The following is a 21,436-nucleotide window of genomic DNA, read 5'->3' on the forward strand; positions in this document are numbered from 1 at the left end:
GAGAGCGGCAGAAGGGAAACTTCGCGAGCCCCCACGTCACTCTCTGTAGTACAGAATGTTGTTTCAGCGCAGTTAATCTCAGCCAAGACATCTAGCTTGTTGGTTAGGTTTGCTGTTTAGGTTCTGTCGTACGTTTGTGGACTCTCTCCCCCCCAAAGCTCCAGAAAATGGGCCCGTCCAGGTCGTGTGGCGCATGCGCCTTCGTGGCCGCGAGCGGCTGGGACTGCGGCGCAGGGTCAGCTGTAGAGGGTGTCGGAGCCTTCGCCACCCGGAGCTCGCTCGACCCTGGCGCCCAGGGAGTCGACCTTCGTGTGAAGAATCTTCGCTGGTGAATACTGGTTCAGCCCTCTCGGTGAGACATCAAGTCGGTGAGTCTCGGGAGTCGGGGCAGTTCTGAAAGAACGCTCTTTTCCTGGCGGCGGTGTCCGGGGAGGCCGTGGGACACCCACCTGTCCCTCCTCCGGCTCCCTGCTCTCTTGCGCCTCGCTTTGTCGCGTCCTGTCGGGCGTTCTGCTGCCCTTGGAGGTTGGGACTTGCAAGGCCGGGCTCCCGGTTCTCCCGGCGGCCGTTACCTCCGTGCCAGGGATTTTTGCCCAGGTGTCTGGAGATGCGTCCTGAACTCTCCGCTCCTAGACTTTTACTGAGGACTTACTGGTAGTTGGCCTAGACCTTTCACTCTGCTGCCATCTGTCCTGCTACTCTTCGAATCTTGTGACCTGGGACGGGCTCCTCCTCCCCTCCCTTGGTCTCGGCTGCCTCGCCTGTAAAATGGGTACAACTCATCGTATCGCTTGTGAGAAGGGAATCTCTTAGCCCAGAGTTTGACATGGTGAACGCTCAACGCATTGTATAGTTATTATTGCTGTTGATTATCTAGGAGTTCAGGATTTGCAAGTAGAAGATGGGAGCCTGTTAGGGCGCGTCTCAGCTGCCGTGTAAGTTGCCTCTAATCCGTATTGCGATGTGAGAATTCCGTAAGATCTCCATCAGTACACTTTTCAAGAAAAGTAGACATTCACATCCCTTTTCATTCGGTTTAAAGATTACCGTGCCTGTGGTTTCACAATAGGTGCTTTGTGAAGAGTCTTAAGTAAATCCGAGTTCTGGAAACCTTCAATTAAAATTTTAATTGCGTGAAAGAAGTTTGCACTGGCAAAGGAATTCTGTTGTGACACCCTTTCCCATACGTACAAGCTTCTGGGTTTGTTTAGTTGATTTAAAATGAGTCTCATTCCCATTCTTTTTAAAAACTATGTTGAGATCTGAACCAGTTTTCAAATATATGATAGTCCTAAATTCAACAAACATTTATTGAGCATTTAACTATGTGCATTTACAAGAATATTCCCTCACTAGTCTGTGCGTTCTTTGAGGTATGTGGACTCATTTTTCGCCCGTTGAAATTCACGTGATTTGGCAGAGTGCACAGCACCTACGTAGCAGTAGCACCTACGGATAAATGTTTGTTCATGGAAAGCTACAACTTGGCCCATTCCTTAAGAAACTGTGTGGTGGAAGTTACATTCCTTCCCATGCAGCCCAAGGGTTGCTCTCAGCAGTGGAGCATGGTCTGTACTTTGAGAACCCAAGTCACTTAGTAGCATGTTTAGATTTGGTCACTTTGCAGCTGTGATAAATAGAAGTGGGTGGGGTAGGTAGTCTGCTTTGTTTGTAATCTCTGCTGAATATGGTGCATAGTCTGAAAGAGTTGGAGAAATACTAATTTAACTATTTCCAGTGCTTTCTGAAATGCAGGCTTTTTAAAAAAAGTATTTTAGAAATTTTAAAGTATTAGTTTACAGTTTTTTGTGGAGAACAGATTCTTCAGATTCGGAATAAGATACTTTTCTGGCCTTGTTTTCTGCTTGTTTTAAAATGTCATTAGAAATTGTAATTGTATAAATTTCTTTCTGGAGTAACCACACAATAGCAAATCTTTCTAAAGAAAACCCAAGCGGCATTAATATATGGGTTTTCCCTCTTGTGATTATAGATCTGCTGAAGTGTGTTATTAGAAGGCTTTCTCTTCTTTTCTAGATTGGTATATTGCTTACTCTTGGTTTATTTATTTTCTGAAATTGTACCACCTGGTAGTTGAAATCTTCTATCATAGAATATTCATTAGGAATATTTTACCTCACAGTCTTGGTACAATAAGGTGAAGGAGTGAATAAAATATGACTGTAAATTTTACATCGTCAGTGAGAGTACCTTACTGCTTCTGTCCTCCAAGCTTGCCCTCAAGTAAAAATTAAAATTGCTTTTTAGGGGCCTATTAGCTAGTTAATCAAAACATCAAATTGCCACAGCTGAACATTTTTAAGAGTTTTAGTGGACTGTTTTGGTATCAATGTGTGCATACTTGAGGAAGTGGGTAAGGTTGGCATGGGGAGGGAAGTGTAATTGTGACAAGTCAACCCTCTGATGTTTTCTAAATGCCAGTGGGACTGAAGTTTTGTGTTTAACTGAAAATAATGGAATTTATCCCTCTCTTTCTCACTGTAAACACGCATGCACAAAGGCTTATCACAAAGGAGTGTTCCTTCACCTTTGTTTCAATGGCGCAGGTGATGTTCATAATTACCTTGGCACTACCCTTTTGAAATTGTTTTCTGTATTCCTAGTAGTATTTACCATGTGAGTATGAATTTCACTTTTGGAAATAGCTCAAAATCATTGAATTGTGAGCTGAGATTTGAGAAGAAACTTTAGAATGCAATGCTAGAATATATACTCTGTAACATCCTGAATTGATGTAGTAAATCCTTAATTTTGGGCTCATTTGGACAGATAACAGAGCTTCATGCAGCAGCCTGTTTCTTTGTGCAGCAGCTCCAGGAAGGTGATGTCTACCTCTGTACCTTTCACCCTTTGGCTTCCAGTCCTGTTCTCCGAAACACCTGAGAGTAAATTCAGTTCATCCTTTCCCATTATGTGACAGAGCATTTCAGATATACAATTAATACTTTACATATGTCACATGCACTGTTTATTGTTTCAGGGACTCTTACATATGTTATTTTAAACCTCAGGACAACACAGAGATATAGTTTAAGAGGTAATTCTATTTTAAGAAAGAAGAGACTTAGGTCTCAGATTGAGTAATCAAAGTGAAATAACTGAATAGCCGAGTCCACAACTTTTGCCCTCAAACCATCTTCTCCCTTCATATCCGTTGTCCAATTTAACCAGGTTATTCCTTTCAGTTGTCTCCTCTGATGTGGGCTCCCCTAAGTTGGTGAATATTACCAATTTCATGTAGTACTGTTTTTTTCCTTGATGTAGACAGACCCTCTATTTCTAATTGTATAGGATAATATTACATAGACTTCTTTGAAAACTAGGCTTAAAAGTAGTGCCTGTTGAACTTGTAGCCAGCCAGAGGCTCTTTGGGAAGTAGTAGTTTTTTTCTATCTGAATTTATTTCATTTACAAACTGCTGGTATGTCTTTCCTATTTCGAACATGGCAATATATTTGTCATGGTGAGAGATTACCTTGTGTAGTAACTCTGCCACTTCCTGTGTGACAAGGACTTAATTTTGCTTTGAAAATGTGGGTAATTCCATATTTTGACCTACAAAAAGACAATTTTTTATGGTTCAGCTGAATTTAAAAAGGTACCTACTTCCTATGCTTATTGGGAGGATTATTAGACTTGTGCCTAGCACATAGTAAGTGTTCAACAAATTATTTTCCACACTAATAATGTAGATACATTCCTATGGATTTGAAGAAATTTTAAAAATAAGAATATAGAATATATATTTAGCTTTTCTTTAGTTCATAAAAATTACTTCTCATTATAATAGTGTTGTTAGAATAGTCTTTTAAAAATGACTAGTGGAAAGTATCAACACTCATTTAAGTGTGTTCTAAGAAAAATACCAGTTTTATAGTTTTTTTTGTTTGTTTTAAAGATTTTATTGGGGAAGGGGAATAGGACTTTATTGGGAAACAGTGTGTACTTCCAGGACTTTTTTTCCAAGTCAAGTTGTCCTTTCAGTCATAGTTATGGAGGGTGCCATTTAGCTCCAGGTCCAGTTGCTATTGCTAGTTGCAGGGGGCACAGCCCACCATCCCTTGTGGGAGTCGAACTGGCAACTTTGTGGTCGAGAGCCTGTGCTGCAGCCAACTGAGCCATCCCGGAGCTCAGGGGCAGCTCAGGTTCAATCTTAGTTGCAGGGGGCGGAGCCATGGCGGAGCCCACCATCCCTTGCGGGACTCCAGGAATTGAACTGGCAACCTTGTGGTTGAGAGCCCACTGGCCCATGTGGGAATCGAATGGGCAGCCTTCGGAGTTAGGAGCACGGAGCTCCAACTGCGTGAGCCACCATGCCGGCCCTGTTTTATAGTTTTATATGTGTATATAGTTATATATCATGATAATGCACTTATGCTTATATACAACATGCATGTATGTTTTTATTTCAGCAGCCAAGTGTCTTCTCAAGTATCCACTTTGCTAATTAAAAAGGTCATTTCAGAACAGTAAAATCACAAATTTCAGGGCTGGCTGATAGACTATGCAAAAATATTTTGTCTAATATATTTACAAAATGTTAAAAGACATTTGCTAGGTGACTAAACCAGTCTACATCTTCCTTCAAAAAAAAAAAAATAAGTGAGGCAGAAACCAGGTAACTGATACTATGCATAAATGTAGGTTCCTAATATTGGTACTGTATTAGATGACTTAAATTGCTGGACTGTATGACACCTTGTTTTTCTGAGGCAAAAAAATTTTATCATTAAAAAGACTAGTCAATGCAGGCAAACAAAACTTGAACTTGGCTGCATTTTTAGTTTCCATTTCAAATACTCAACTGGGCAAAACACCCTGATTTGTGATCTTCAGCTGTGGTATGTATATTTTTGTGTGTGTGTTTAGTTACTCAGTGAAACAGTGATCTTCTAGTATTTTTGTAAGTTGAAATCTGAAATAGTAGGTGTACGATAATTCTTTGGAATTATTTGTTTAAACATTTTTAAAGATTTTATTTGTTCGGAGTGGAAGGTGGATGGGCAGTTTGCATTTCTCATAACTACTTTTTAACAGCTTTATGAAAATATAATTTACATATCATAAAATTCACTCATTGTAAGTGAATTCAGTGGTTTTAGTAAACTTATACAATTGTGCAACCATTATTACAATTCAATTTTAGAACATTTTCATCACCCAAAAAGACTCCCTGGTGTCCATTTGTAAATTGCCCACTCAAGCCTAGGCCACCAATGATTAGCTTTGTATCTCTACAGATTTGCCTTTTCTAGATATCCCATAAAAATGAAATCATACAATGTAGTGTTTTGAATCTGGCTTCTTTCATTTAGCTTAGTGCTTTTGAGGTTCATCCATGTTGGCAAATGTAGAAGTTAATTTATTTTAATTGATAAATAATATTCCATGGTATAAATAACTACATTTGTTTATCCAGTTACTTGTTTATTGGATAGTTGGATTGTTTCCAGTATTGACTATTACGAATAATGCTATGAACATTTACATACACATTTTTGTGTGAATTTATGTTTTCAGTTCTCTTGGGTAGATTCTTAGGAGTGCAATTTCCAGGTCATATGGTAAGTTTGTGCTTAACTTCTTAAGAAACTGCCAAATTGTCTTCCCAAAATGTCTGTACTGTTTCCATTCCCCATAGCAATGCATGAGGTCCATTTTCTCCACATTCTAACCAATGCTTGGTATTGTCGGTCTTTTTGATTGTAGATATTCTGGTGGATGTGTAGTGGTATCTCATTGTGGTTTTAATTTGCATTTCCCTAATGACTAATGGTCATTTAGCATCTTTTCATGTGCTTAATTAACCATGTTTGTATTGTCGTCAGTGAAATATCTATTCAAATCTTTTGTACACTTTTGGGTCCATTTTAAACATTGGATTGTTTGTAAGCATTCTTTACATTATTCTAGATACCTATCCTTTATCATAAATGATTTGCAAATATTTTCTCCTAATCTGTAGCTTGTAGATTTTATTTTTTGGAGCAGTTTTAGATTTGCAGCCATAATTGAGCAAAACATACGGAGTTTCCCCGAAAATAAGACCTAGCCGGACCATCAGCTCTAATGCGTCAAAGATTACTTTTTGCTCCCAAAGACGCATTAGAGGTAAGACCAGGTCTTAGATTACTTTTTGCTCCCAAAGACGCCTTAGAGCTGATGGTCCAACTAGGTCTTATTTTCAGGGAAACACGGTGGTGAGATCCCATACACCCTCTGCCCCCACACAGCACAGCCTCTCCCCAACTATCAACATCCACACCAGAGGGGTATGTTTATTACAATTGATGAACCTACACTGCCACGTCATTATCACCCAAAGTGCGGTTTGTCTTTTTATTGTCTTGTGTTTTTTGAATCAGGAAAGTTTTTAATTTTGATGAGTTTTTACTTTTTCTTTTATGGATTGTGCTTTTTGATGTATCTAAGAACTCTTTTCCCAACATAAGGTCATGATTTTCTCCTATGTTTTCTTTCTTAGAGCTTTTAAAAGATTAAAGCAATTAATTGGTTCATTCTTATGGTAATCTTTCCTGAGTTAATCTTTTCTGAGTAGTAGGTTTAAAAAAGACAATAGATGTATAGTGCTACATAACTAGAGCACACACCTCAAAATAATGTTTTTTTCCTTGACCTTGACTGCTAATTTTCTATGTGAATGAACTAATTAAACTAATTTTAGGGATTTCAGCTTCTTGTTTTCATTGTAATAGCATTTTAGCGATATACTCATATCTGCTAAATTTAAAATTTTTATTTTACATCTGCCTGTTTCTTTTCATTGTTTAGCTAGATTTTTTTTAAGCCAGCTGTTAGGAAGAAAGCAGGCTATATTAATTCACACTAATGTGAGACTAATGACCCTTTAACCCTCTGAGGTATATACATTTCTAAAGAATTAATAAGCCAGTTCTCTTAATTGGTAGAATTTCATCTGAACAAAAATGAGTTGTAATCAGTTTCAGGAATGTGGGAAAAATAATTGAAGTCAGGCTTATTAATAGAGGCAAGCTGTTTCTGCCTGAGCACTTATTTCCAGGATTGGGTGTGTTGAGTTCTGCTTTTTCTGAACCTGCATGTTCTCTAACTCTCCTGCTAACTTGCTGAATCTGTTAAATCGTTGGATAAGGAACCTGAAGCTCAAGTTTAATCATTTGGCTCAGGTCAACATTCTTTTCTGATAAAGGTCACTGGAGGTTCTTAACTGAAAATAGTTTTAGGTCACATTAACAAATATAGCCACACATATTCAAGACACTCTTGTATCCACAGGTTGCTCTGCTGTGCTCCATCACCTTCTTCTAAAGATGCATCCTGACTTATCTCCACACTTGCACACCGAAGAATGCAACATCTTGATTAACTTACTTAAGGAATGTCACAAAAATGTAAGAGTTCAGAAAAATGACCATAAAGCAAAAATGAAACAGGTGCAACACATTGATGTAAAATGTTATCTCCATTAATGGAAGAGAATGATAATGTCTTAGCTTAGTAAAGAATAGCAGTTAATGCTTGTGATTTTTCAAAAATCACTCCCTTTTGTGATTAGTAAAAATCAAGGATGAAAGTTTGTTGGGGATCTTTTGAAATGATACATAATGGTTAGAATCATGTTCTTACAAGAAAATACTTTTCCTAATTACAGGCTGCTAAAACAGTTACTTTTGGCTCTAACTCTTCCGATCAAAATGGAATTATTCTGAGATTTTCTGTTCCTTGATGTCTACCATTCTGTGTTTAAAGGAAATGGAAATATTTTTATAATTAGATGTTAATAATTTTAAATTATGATTGGCCTAATTTGACAATTTACTTAATTGTGGAATGGAAGTAAAATTCCATGGTTAAAACTAAAATAGAAAGAAGCCCATTTTTGGAATGCATTTAATCTAGCTGAATGATATTTCAGATGTCGAATATTTAGCTTTTTTCATATATCTGATGCATGAGATAGTTATATGTTGTTCTTTAACTCTGCATGATACATTATTTTCCTCATGATATTCATAAACTGTAGAGATATCAAATTATTATAATAGTGTCATTTAAATCAGCAAAATTTTATGACCTGTGACCTGTGAAGTCAGATATTTTTATTGATTCAAAGAATGTTGATGATGACAATATACTTTAGGCAAACTATTTTCACCATCCATTTAGATCAAGATTTCATATTGTAAATCTTTTTAATTTTAGCCGTTCTGTGGGTATATGGTAGTATCTCATTTGGTTTAAAATTTTATTTCCTTGATGGCTGATGCTTTTGAGTATCTTTTCATGTACTTATTGTCTATTCATATAAAGTCTTTTGCCCATATTTAAAAATTGAGTTGTTTGTCTTATTATTGAGTTGTCAGAATTTTTTTTTTTTTATCACTGGGCATGCAAGTCCTTTGTCTGATAAGTGTATTGTATTTTCTCCCTTTTTCATTTTCTTAAGGATGTGTTTCAAAGATTAGTTTGTAAATTTGATGAAGTCCAATTTACCAGTTTTTCTTTTTTGTGTTTGTGTTTTTTGTGTTCTAAGGATCTTTGTATTCCTGATCACAAAGATTTTCTCCTAGTTTTTCTTCTGGAAGTTTTATAGTTTCAGGTTTTACATTTAGGTCTGTGATTCATTTCAAATTAATTTTTGTGTATGGTGTGAGGTATGAGACAAGGTTTATTTCTTTCCCAGTGGATACCGTTATTCCAACATCATTTATTGAAGAGACTACCCTCTCCCCACTAAATTACCTTGATGCCTTTGTCAAAAATCAGTTGACCATATGTACTGGGTCTATTTCTAGGCTCTGTGGTCTGTTCCACTGATTTATATATATGTCTGTTCTTAACACCAGTTACTTCCAAACTTATCTTGCTGGGGGCCAAGTGATCCCGACTGTTTTGTTCTCTGTCCTAGTTTACTTTCCACGCTGCATCTAGAGGGATCTCTCAAATGTAAGTTTAATCATTGTTCCCCTTTAATGGCTCCCTTTGCCTACAGAATAGAATCTACATTTCTCGCTTTGTATTTTAAGATCTTCATGAAACTGGCCCCTTTTTATCTCTTGGGCTTCACCACAGTCCTGTACCTTTGTCCTTCCCCTCATTCCTATGTCTCTTTTTCTGCAGTTGTTCTGGAGCATGTTTCTCTCTTCTAAGCCTTTGTACTTGCTTTTTCCTTTGCTTTCTTTTTTTTTTTCCTTTTGAAGATTTTATTGGGGAAGGGGAACAGGACTTTATTGGGACTTTATTGGAAGTATGTACTTCCAGGTCTATTTCCAAGTCAAGTTGTTGTCCTTTTCATCTTAGTTGTGGAGGTCACAGCTCAGCTCCAGGTCCAGTTGCTGTTAGTTGCAGCGGGCGTAGCCCACCATCCCTTGCGGGAGTCGAGGAGTGGAATTGGCAACCTTGTGGTTGAGAGCCCACTGGCCCATGTGGGAATCGAATCGGCAGCCTTCAGCATTAGAAGCAGGGAGCTCCAACCGCCTGAGCTACCAGGCCGGCCCCTTCCTTTTGCTTTTTAACTTACAGAGTCTTCTTTACTATCTCCAGTTCCCATTTGCTAGACCATTTATCATCCTCTAGATTTTATTTAGCTTAACTTGTCATTTCCTCTTTTCTTTCCTGGCTTAGATTCTCTTGGTATAGTCACTCTGCACTCCAATAATACATTTCCTACTTTATGAATGTTGTTCTCACACTTTTTGGTCTCAGCATGACTTTACTCTCTTAAAAATTATTGAGGACTGCAAATAACTTTGTTTATGTGGGCTATATCTACCAATATTTACTGACTTTAGAAATTAAAACTGAGAAATTAGAAAATATTTATTTAAAAATTACAATGAACTTATTACATGTTAACATAGTTATTTTTCATAAAAAAAGATCTTAGTTCCCAAAACAAACAAAAGAGTGAAAAGAGTGACATTGCTTTTGCATTTTTACAATTCTCTTTAATGTCTATTTAATAGAACACAGTTGGATTCTCATAGTTGCTTCTACATTCAATCAGTGGTGACATTACACTTCATGTAGCCTTTGGAAAATTCCATTGTATGCTTGTGAGGGAATGAAAGTGAACAAAACAGATTTTTGATTATTGGGAAAATAGTTTTTACCTTATGTGTCCCCTGAAAGGTCTTAGAAACTCCTGGATGTCCCTGGACTACACTTTGAGAATCATTGCTTTATAGCAGTCACTTCATTATTTGTCTCTTCCCTCTGACTATGTGCTTTGAGAGTGGGGCCATGTCCATCTTGTTTACTGCTGTATCCTCGTGCCTGGGACATGGTCTTCCAGACATCTATTGATTAATTGATTCACTTGCTCAATTACTTGCTTAGCCAGTTGGGCTCTTTAGAAATCGACATCAGGCACTAGAGGCTTACGCTGTGTGTATACAGGAGAATTGCAGCACATGAGCATTTCTTTTCCCAATTCCACTGGGGCCTTTTAGGTTTTTCACTAATGTCACAAGAGTATAATTCTTATTTAGGCTCAATGTTGAGGTAAAAGCAAAAATATAAATTAGTTTTTCTCTTGGATTTTTAAAAATAAGATGTATGTAAATGGGATGATACGAGTAAATATAAACTAAATTATGAAATATTGCCGTGCATTCTAAAAGTCGAATCCTTTGTTATTTCTACCTGACCAAAAGATGTGTGAAACTGCAGTGTTCCTCCTATTTATTTGTTGTCAAGGGAGTAGTTTAGGAAAAATGCACAGGAAATATTTATTCTGAAAAGGTCATTAGATAACCAGTAAGAGATCTTAGTCTGTCTTAAACTCCTGCCAGAAAAAAATGACCATTTATCCATTGTGGACAAGAAAAATACGTTTAAACTGGTGATGAATCAGGAAAAAAAAATAGCATGAGGCATAGCTTACTAATTATGTGTCGTCTGGTTTCCATGAAAGCCTTAATTAGAAAGAAAAGGAAAAAGATGTGCTTATTATTGTAGCTGCAAGTTCAGCATTTATGGCATGATCGTCACAGGAGATCACTATGCTCTCCAACCCACCCTCAGTAATTGTGACATACAAACACAGTAGTTATGCCCTGCTCAAATTCAGGTTCTTGACTTCAGTCCATCTTAATCTGCTTCAGAGCAGGCATACTTTTGACATGATCATAGTCATAGGACTTGAAACCATAGGAGATTTTTATTTTTGCTTTTCAAACAAGCAGACTGGACTCCAGACGTTGATTTCCTTATATTGTGACTTACTGGCTAATTTATATGGCCCTTCGAGGCCATCTAATAGTGTTACGTATTTCTGATGACATTTTGAATGGAGGCAAATGAGAAAATGGCTTTGACATTGAGCATATATTAAGTAGTTCTTTTCTGGGACAGTGTTTGCTCGTGTTAATAGGCCCCACTGCACTTGGACATCACTCCCTGTAATAGAGGATGGATTGCGCTGTGGTTTTAACATGTCCTTAAAGAAAGGTATTAGGAAATAAAATTGTTTACACTGTCATTGTGAGGATTTGGCAAGTTAATAGGCTTCCCGTTTATCAAGGAAAAGTCTTTGTTTTTTATTTCTACCTATAGAGCAGGGGTGCCCAAACTGCGGCCCGCAGGCCAACTGCGGCACACAATCCATTTTTTATTGGCCTGCAGCAAATTCCAAAAATATATTTAGTTTACTTAAATAAACCAGGTGAGGCAATACGTACTTCACCTCGATTGAGTGGCCCGGCTGTTTGTGTATTTTACCGCATATGGCCCTTGGTGAAAAACGTTGAAAAGAGTTTGGACACCCCTGCTATAGAGCATTTATCCTTCTTTTGTAGCAAGGCCAGTATAAGCTTGTTTATTTGTGTATTTTATACTTATGATTTAGCTATTTGCTTATTAACAAGGTGACACATTAAACCCATTTCTGTAGGAATAAGTATATAAATTCTATGTGCCAGAAACCATAGCATATTATGGGATGAAATATTTTGCCCCTTTTCTTCCTTTTAGCACAGCATTCTGAAATTTTTTGGTCATTGCAATGATCTTGATCGGGAGATGAGAAAATGCTTGAAGAATGAGGTAAGAAAAGTGTTAAAGTATGGAAATGGTTGGACAATGGAACAGAACATTTTTGAACAGTGTTACATATTTCTGCCATTATTAAATTTTCCCCCAAAGTTTAGTATAATGGAAAAATTGACTTTATATGTATGTCCCACCCTAAAACCAAGGAGAGAAATTAAAGCCTCTTCTGGGGACAGTTTTAGAATATCACTGTGTTTTGCAAGCACATAAATGAAAACAACTTCCTTATTATAATAATCACTAATTCCTTTGGATGAATTTTAAGGTTTGGGAAATTGAATTTCTGTTGAGCAGAAACACATGTCAATCAGCTATTAGCTATACCAGCTAGCTAACTTTCTGGGCGTCGATTTTCTTGTATAAATGGGGATGCTAGACTTCAGGATCTTTTCAGCTTCAAAATTTTGAATTTCTTTTTAATTATGGTATGTATAAGCCATAAGGATCTAGTTTTACTTATTTGGAAAGACGCATTTCCTGAACCCAGTTTTAGGATAAGACTTGGGACTTGGCCAAATAACCAGAGTGCCTAAATTCATTGTCTTTTTACAGATATTGCTGACCAAGCAGGATGCATTTTAAATCTGTGAAAAGAAATTCCATTTCTGTTTTGTACATCAGACATTTTATGCCGAGAACCTTTAAAAATCTTTTACTACTAAAAATCTGCCATCCAATTTTCTTTCATTTTCTGTGTTTTTGAGCTTTCTCCCCTATTAGTCTCACATTGAACGGTATTAGATATAATATTTGAAGCTGTCCAGCATCTATCTTTCTTCACTTTTTTATATTTTCAACTTTGGGCTTCTTTTTTCTTTCTGGAATTCCTTTCTAAAGTGTCTTTACTGGTTGAAGAACTTTCTAGAGTTCTTAGTTAAGGGTGGTAATTTTCTTTGTGTGCACAAATGTGTACATGTATAAGTGTTTAAAACTGATTTTTGCAAAGATTTTTTTCCTTCATATGCAAAGGCTGGTTTAGATGGAAACTAACCCTAGGGCTGTGTTCCTTTTTTGAATAAGATGTGGAAATATAGTGCCCACACTATTTGGTATGGCTATGTATTTCTCACATGCTTTCAGTTGTGTAAGATAGCTTTTTTCCCTTTAGATTTTTTTCACCTTACAGTTCAATGATTTTGCTATTGGTTTGGTGATTAGATCTTCATAAGAAATATTCTTCCCAGATAGTCCTGAGCTGTTAGTGATTATTTGGTAGAATGTTGTAGATACTCTTATTTTGTCTGATTTTGTTTTCATATAAATTTCAGATTTTCTCCTTGACTTATTTTCTAAGTCCTCTGTGTGGTTTTTATGTTGCTTCATTACTTGGTTTATAGATATTTTTCTGTCCTTTCATCCTTCAGTCCTCTGAACCTGTGCTCCTTTATTTCCTCTCTGCTTTTAATGCTTTCTAGTTTACCATTTATTCAGTCTAATGCTCTCTTCCTACTATTTGCTTACTGTGTCATTTGAGTATTTAGTTTTCTGAAGCTTTTAACTGGCCAGTTCTGTTGCGCCTCTGTTGTGTTGCTGCTTTTGTTCATTTTATTGAAATAATCACTGATATTACTTTTGTACCATCTTCTTTTGTCTCTCTTAATTGTTTTGTTCTGTTTGGTTTTTGGTTCATGGATCTTCCATTCTATTTGTGTTGTTTAGTGGAGTTTTGTGAACAATATCATATTCATCCTTTTTCTTTTCTTCTTTTATTCAGGGGTCATGTTGATGCCCTTTGGAGATACCTTAACATATATTTTAATATAGACTATATTTTAATTTGTTCTATGACTTATTGGCCTGCTACAAAGTGTTATCTTCTGAAGACTTACTCTTAAGACTCTTCTCCCAAGCTGATTGCTGGAGGCAACGTGATTACAAACGAGGTCTGACAATTAAGTTCGCGAACTTGCCACCGTGTGCTTACATTGGCAGCACTGTACAAACAGCTCTGTAAGGTTTCATAACCTTGGTGTATCTGTCTCACAGCTGTGTTCGTGTCGACTTGTGGCAGTGTCTTGCTGAGTGGCCTTCATTATTGTTGTGTTTTTGTGTGCCATGGCGAGAATGTCTGAGCTTGAATTAGAGCAACGAACAAACATTAAATTTCTTGTTAAACTTGGCAAGAGTGGAAGTGAAATCAGGGACATGTTAGTCCAAGTTTATGGGGACAATGCCATGAAGAAAACGGCAAGGTACAAATGGATTAAACGTTTTTCTGAGGGGAGAGAACACGTCACTGATGAAGAGAGGTCAGGGCGGCCAGTAACGAGCAGAACTGATGAAAACATTGCAGAAATTCGTCGAATTGTGTGTCAAAATCGTCGGCTAACTTTGAGAAGCATAGCGGAACAGGTAAACATCGACAGAGAGACAGTTAGGAAAATCTTAACTGAAAATCTTGGCATGAGAAAGGTGTGTGCAGAAATGGTCCCAAAGGAGCTCACCGATGAACAAAAGCAAAGGAGAGTTGAAGTTTGCCAAGACCTTTTGGAGAGGCAAGACGATGTTTTGGGCCGTGTTATCACTGGTCATGAAACATGGGTGTACCAATATGACCCTGAAACAAAGCGTCAAAGTGCACAATGGAAGTCAGCCAATTCTCCACAACCAAAAAAGTTCCACCAGTCCAAATCAAGAGTCAAAATGATGTTGCTAACCTTTTTTGATATCAGAGGGATTATTCATTATGAATTTGTACCAACTGGACAAACAGTTAACCAGGTTTACTATTTGGAAGTGCTGAAAAGGCTGCGTGAACAAGTTAGACAAAAACGACCTGAACTTTTCGCCAATAATTCATGGCTCTTGTATCATGACAATGCACCAGCTCACACGGCACTGTCTGTGAGGGAGTTTTTAGCCAGTAAACAAATAACTGTATTGGAACACCCTCCCTACTCACCTGATCTGGCCCCCAGTGACTTCTTTCTTTACCCAAAGATAAAGGAAATATTGAAAGGAAGACATTTTGATGACATTCAGGACATCAAAGGTAATACGACGACAGCTCTGATGGCCATTCCAGAAAGAGAGTTTCAAAATTGTTTTGAAGAATGGACTAGGCGCTGGTGTCGGTGCATAGCTTCCCAAGGGGAGTACTTCGAAGGTGACCGTAGTGATATTCAACAAGGAGGTATGTAGCACTTTTTCTAGGACGAGTTCGCGAACTTAATTGTCAGATATCAAATTGTTGTAGATATCAGATATTTTTCTCAGAGCAGGTATCTATGTTCTAGAATAGTGGCTTTCTTCCTAAACTTTTTAGAGCAATGAAACGCCTTTTCCCCCCAACAATCTTAAGTGTATGACCAATAGTATATGACTGATAAAAGGAATGGTTTTGGCTAAAGGGGCCTGGTGCTTCATCTGTAATTTTGAAGTGGCTCTTTGATGAGCATGGAAAAAAAGGTTTGAAAACTACCATTCCAGAGAAATGTTAGAACCCTTCAATCAAAACCTTAGACTCAGAAAACTTATTAAAGATTATCTAACCCAACTGCTTACATTTGAGGTTACTGGACCAGAGGGTAAACTAAGTCAAAGTCAGGAATCTCCACACCATTGTCTCGGGTCAGGGGAGGGGATCTGGTCAAGTCCCTGATTAGTTTTCTGTCACTAAACTTTCGTTTCTGTGGCCTCTTTCCACATCTCTGTCTCTTAAAAAATTTTGATGTCCAATGTCAGTTTTTTCAACTTGGATTTATTTTTTACTTTTCCCCCCTCTTCCTAGGGACCCTTGATTCACCTTAAATATGTAGCTTTATTGGTATATGTATTACAAGCTTGTAAATATATACATATAAGAACACTCAAGTTTTTCTGCTTTAAACAAATGCTTTTTCTAAGTGCCAAGCTCTATGTTTCTTGTTATTGATAACCTACTGGCTGGATCAAAATACTAGCCTGAAAACATCCAAGGTGGAAAACTACATTTAGATCCAGTTGATTAAAAAAACATAGGGTTTAGGGAGAATCACGTTCAATGACTAGTCATGATGAAAATACCCTGGGAAATGCAGGTGACTGTAAGTTTCTATATGAACCAGTAGGATAATATGGTTGATAAGAGCCAGTTACTCTTTTGATAGTATTTACAGAAATGTGATGTGTCCAGGTACTAAGAACTAGTAGACTCATTGTAGTCCACATCTGTCAGACTATGTCTGGAGCACTGTATTTAATTCTGGTGATATTTTTTATAAGAGGTGTTGATATTAAAGTACTTTAAAAAAGGTACTTTTAGGTAAGACGTTAGAAGGCAGAAACCATGGTCTGTGAACAGTTATAGAAATCAGCAATGTTCAGCCTGAAAAAGAGGCAGGGAGTAGGTTATCTGTAATCAGATATTTGGAAGATTATAGCAGGCAAGAAGAAATAGAGAGCAGTAAGAGAATTTACTGGGAAATGCTATTGGTTCAACATAAAAAACTTTGAAACAATTACTGCAGCAATAACTAAATTGGCTACATTTCAAGGTAGTGCGCTCCTCATCTAGACGTGTTCAAGCGATGATTTGATAGACTGTGAGCTGGAGAACAGGGACAAAAATCATCCGTTTTAAATATTTATTAAATTCATGTTTTGGGAGGAAATTCAGTAAAGACTTGAACACTTATTAGAATGTAGGTGCTGTATTGTATTGGATGAAATAGTACTAGGTAACCTCTAAGGTCCCTGTTTCCAATATCAGATGCAGTGAAATAAAAGGCAAATAAGAATTTTGTCAGCAAAAACATTATATTTATTTTGTAAATATGTAGAAATATTTAACTGATATAAATGGTGATATAACTTGGTTTTTTCTCCCCCTTTTATTTTCCAGTACATGGAAAAGAGGACCAAGAGCAGGGAGCATGGCAACATGATGCGAAGGAAACTTTTTAATCCTCCAGAGGACTCTGAAAAATAAATTACATTTTCATTGGATGCCTTGGCTAAGAGAAGACCTAAAGACTCTTGGTTGATAACCTAAAGAATCCCATCCCATTTGGCCTCCAGAATCCTTTGAGTAAATGACAAGTGAGCCGGGAGGAATGGTGCTGTGGAGAACTACGAAATCCCTGGATTCAGAATGTTTGTTGGGTAGAGCCGTCAGTACTCTGACTCCTTTACAACACACCTGACTTCTAACAGTTTCTTCCCTTTGCCTACAGCCAGTTAACCTGCGAGGAACAGATCTCCCCCAATAAAATAATTGACTTTAATCATATTTTCTCCATTCTCTTAGACTCTCCTGGAATTAGGGCAAAATGGTCCCATTAGATTTTCCTTTCTGACAACATGGCAATTCTGGAGCTTAAACATTGAAGACACAGCCAACGTAAAAAGAGTTTGAGAAAGTCCCTGCTGTGTTAACTATATAAAAACAACTTTATTGTTTTTTAAAGAGCTATTTGCTAAAATGTTAAGTGTTTTACATTGATAAAATTAACATCGGGTTAGGATTTAAGTCCTGACAGACTTTGTTTCTTGTTTGGTTGGGTGTGCCCACCGCCCTGGGTGCCAGTTAACTACTGGGCATTAACCTTAGGCCAGCATGCCTCCTTTCTGCTTGAGTACAGGGCTCTTCTTCCCAGACTCGTTTCTGGCAGTGTTCTTTCCGCCTGGTGTTGCTGAGACCTCTGAGAGTCTGGAAGTCAGCACCTTCCAGCCACGCGACATCAGGGGCTTGATCTTGTCCGATAAGGTGACAACAGACCATGAGCTGTGAGCTCCTTCCAGTGAATTCTGCGTATGCACGTATGGTCAGCATGAGGTCTTGTTGCTGCCAGTGTTTAATCAGTGATTTCCTCATCACAAGTGTTCAAAGGTGAGGTGGGTACACAGGATAACAGACATTTGATGAAGGGTTGGAGGGAAAATGCAGAATTAATTCTGAGATCCCTTTCAAGACTTGAGATTTATGAATATTCAGTCGCCCCAACCCCTGTGTCAGGCAGTATAGGTACAGAAATGAGACATTTTGTCTTTAGAAGCTTGTAGTGAACTGACAAGGAAACAGACTATTACTGTAGTATAGTAAGTGCCATGATTAGGTAGGTGTCATAGAAAATATAGAAAGGGCATCCATGCCCAGCTTCCAAGAAGAAGGAGCCATTCTAAAAAAGCTACTTAGCGAAGGTGACCTTTGACAAATGGAGTGAAAATTGAATACATTCTGGGGACTGTCAAGTCGTATAGCATGACTGGAATACAAGAGCTGTTGGTGGGAGATCAGAAATGGCTGTGAATTCTTTTGGAATTTTTTCTTCAATGCTGTGCTGAGCAGTTGCAAATTTTAATATGGTGATTAGGGATTTGTGGAGGGGTCTTAGCTAGGAGGGTGATATGTTTCAATTTGTATTTTAGTAAGATTTTTCTGGTTGTAGTTTGGGGTCTAAGCTGCAGAAGGAGGGAGTTTGCCCCCAGGGAGAACAATTAGATGCTGCCCTAATTTAGGTGATAAATAAGGGCCTGAATTAAGCGGCTTGGGGGATCAAGAGGAGTGACTAGAGTTGAGAGGAATTTGAATATAGAATCAGCATGACTGGCTAGGTGTAGGGTTTAAGAAGAGCCTAAGAGGTCTCAGGCGTTTGATTTGTGCCTGTGTGCCGATGGTGCCCTGCCCTGAGCGCGAGGGGTACAGGAGAGGTGTGTGTGCATGATCTGGGTGGAGATGGCATGTAGGCTTCTGAGTGTTCAGATCTGGAGCTTATTAGAGTTGTCTGGGCTAGAACAGACTTGGGAGGCAGCAGCATGCAGATCAGAGCTAATGCCCCCTGGCCAGCATCGATAGTGGAGCATGAAAGTCATTTTATAGAGTAGAATGAAATTTTGGAGTCAGTTTTTAAAATTATATAGGTACTGCATTTTTATGGGACATTCAAACAACTTGTAAGTTTTATAGAATTAGGATCCTTCATACCCAGTACCACTTGACTTCCCAGAAGTATCTGTAATTGACGTTTGGGTGGGTCTTCTGTGCATTTATATTAATATTGCAGGATGGGAGAGAGAGCCCCATATATAGAGAAGGCATAGAGGTAGAAGGCAAATCATAGAGAATGGTGCCACAGATTGCCAAGGGGGTTGCAGAGGAGGGAGTGTCACTGGATCAGAGTAAGGGCTGAGTTGCCAGTTGATTGGGTTCCTTTGTCATCTGTGACCTTAGAGCCATTTGGTGTGGTAAGGAATGGGTGGAACCTGAAGTGGAGCTGGAGGATATAAACACATTTGGTTCTGAAGGGAAGGACAGTGTAGCATCGAGAAAAGGTTTTAAAAAATAAAAAGGAAATGGTGGGTGACCCTTGGGAATAGGTATATGTGAAAGAATGCCAGAAGAGAGGGAGGGATTAGTTTATGGAGTGGAGTCTTTGAGGATGCAGACATGGATGAGATTTAGTGCCCATGCTGACAGTGATAATGGTTTTTCTCCCCTAGAAAACAAATTAGAAGGTTGAAACTTAAAGCACTATAAGAAATGCAAAGTATTCTTTTCAGAGAACAATAAATGCCTATTTGTGCAAGATGCAATGCTGTTTCTTCTACAAAGAATTAAGAACAAGGCTGTTTCTGCTCTCTCTGGACCCAAATCTCAGATATACTAACATGGTCACCAGTAATATGCTGGTAAATGTTGAATAACTGGCTCTCAGAAAAGGGGCACTCATTTGTAGCATTTGCCATTTTCTGTGGTGTAAATACTCTTGCCTCGACAGACTTCAAGCTACCAAGCTGATGGCACTCAAGGTGTAGTTGGGGAGAGGTGCACACATAGGCTCTCCTGAGCTGGTACCAGCTGACTCCAGCCTCCCTTGGCACACCACGCCGTGCGGAAGGAACTGCACAGAATCATCAGGTCAATTGATTGCCCACTGATTGTCGCCTTTCCCACCTCTAGCATTTTGTCAGTTGAAAGTACCTGTAATCTAAAGCAGTACTGTTGTGACTTCTGTGACAGAGCAGCTGTAGTTGAGGACTCTTGGAGTTCAGAGTCTCCAGGAACATGCCATTTTGTAAAAGAGCAAATAACCATATGCCAGGTGGATTAGAAAGCCAACGAGACCTGCCCATGCCGTGCTGGATGGTTGGATTTGTGCCCAAGGAGCTCAGATACCTTCAGCCCTCTTCTTTATCACATGAACTGTTGGGACCTTCAAAAATGGGCAGGGGCTGTTTATAAGTTGTTACCCAGCTGTATGACTTCTGAGAGGATGCTCAGTCTGGATTTCAAGTCTTAGTTTTAAAACGCTGTCGTTAGACTAGTTTACTGTATTGTTTACCACTGAGTCCTTAGTACCTCAGGCATAAGCACTAATCAGCAGGAAGTAACTTTGTTTTACAATAAAAAATGCTGTGACTGAAGGCAGTGTGAGCTGGGTTTTTACTGTTGTTTTGTGTCATTTTCCCTTTAAAGTTCCATCCCATCCAGGTCTCACCTTCCTAACATCACCTGTAGGGTGCCACCTTTACTAGCAGGACTATATCATATCCCTCAAGAGAATCGATGGTAAGTCGAGCGTCACAAAGTCCTGCTCAGACCTACTGTCCCTGTTCTGGTCCAGCCTCCCTGCAGATAACCCCAGTGCTGCCAGGGAAGCCCCACACACTGCTTTTAAGGTCTGACTGAATATTCCAGCTGTCCTTAATCCCTGTGGACTGATGTGCACACTCAAGGCCTTGGCAATACCAGCCCTTTCTGCCTTTCTAGCTCCCTCTAGGAAGGGAGTTTGAGAAAGAAAATGCTGTGGGACTGGAGCATCGGGAGCAAGGGAAAGCATGGAATGAGATGAGGGGAAGAAGGTGGGCAGGGCTTGGGAGCCACAAGGAGCTCGGATTCCATAAAGATCTCTGGCTGCTGGGTGAAGAATGGTTATGGGTAAGCCAATTCAACCCAAGTGGAGCTACTTAAAATTTTTTAAGCTTCAGGTTCCAATCTGTACCTGAGGGATAATATCGATACCTATCGCATAGGGCTACTGTGAGGATTAGTTGAGATACTGTTTGTACATATAGCTCTTAGCAAATTAACTGGCACAAAGTAAGGGCCCACTCAGTATTGTTATTCTGGGTGACTGCATCCAAATTGGAGTATTGGAAACACTTCCCTGCACTTGGTACATTGGGTAGAATGTACCAAGTAACTTGGGGTGGTCCCATTTGGGCAGGGTCCCAGCTGACAGGGTAGGGGATCAAAGGGTGAGGGGCCTGATACGAGGCAGAAAGAGGAGCCAGGCTGCTATAGCCCCTAGAAACTCACCCCTCCCTGGTTCCCTGTACATCTGCCTTTTCATAGAATAAGGAAGTCGCACTGTTCTTTCCATTGTCACACCATGAGCTGGTTTAGGTCATGTCCCCAGTCTCCTGCTTTCCCTAGCTCTCTGGG

General features: G+C 38.8%; 1 protein-coding gene across 9 annotated transcripts; it reads left to right on the top strand.

Annotated features, from left to right (window-relative positions):
• Positions 1–47: 47 nt before the first annotated feature.
• CMC2 (C-X9-C motif containing 2) lies at positions 48–20,415 on the top strand. Of its 9 annotated transcripts, XM_074314536.1 has the most exons (7): positions 221–368; positions 878–935; positions 5,542–5,585; positions 7,297–7,412; positions 11,995–12,066; positions 13,787–15,205; positions 16,895–20,415. In XM_074314536.1, the coding sequence occupies exons 6-7, from the start codon at positions 14,128–14,130 to the stop codon at positions 16,954–16,956; spliced, it is 1,140 nt and encodes a 379-aa protein (XP_074170637.1). In that variant the 5' UTR covers positions 221–368; positions 878–935; positions 5,542–5,585; positions 7,297–7,412; positions 11,995–12,066; positions 13,787–14,127; the 3' UTR covers positions 16,957–20,415. The 9 variants fall into 9 exon arrangements, with proteins under 9 accessions (XP_019566607.2, XP_074170638.1, XP_074170634.1 ...); XM_074314535.1 differs by lacking the exon at positions 878–935 and having other exon boundaries at positions 222–368; XM_074314540.1 differs by lacking the exon at positions 13,787–15,205 and having other exon boundaries at positions 238–368.
• Positions 20,416–21,436: the final 1,021 nt, after the last annotated feature.

This window comes from Rhinolophus sinicus, linkage group LG11 (assembly GCF_036562045.2).
Source record: "Rhinolophus sinicus isolate RSC01 linkage group LG11, ASM3656204v1, whole genome shotgun sequence".
Classification (NCBI taxonomy): Eukaryota; Metazoa; Chordata; class Mammalia; order Chiroptera; family Rhinolophidae; genus Rhinolophus; species Rhinolophus sinicus.

Coding starts and splice junctions, on each gene's coding strand:
- CMC2 (XM_074314537.1), top strand. CDS start 14,128: ATGGCGAGAATGTCTGAGCTTGAATTAGAGCAACGAACAAACATTAAA. Junction 15,206..16,894: donor TAGTGATATTCAACAAGGAG/GTATGTAGCACT, acceptor TTTATTTTCCAG/TACATGGAAAAGAGGACCAA.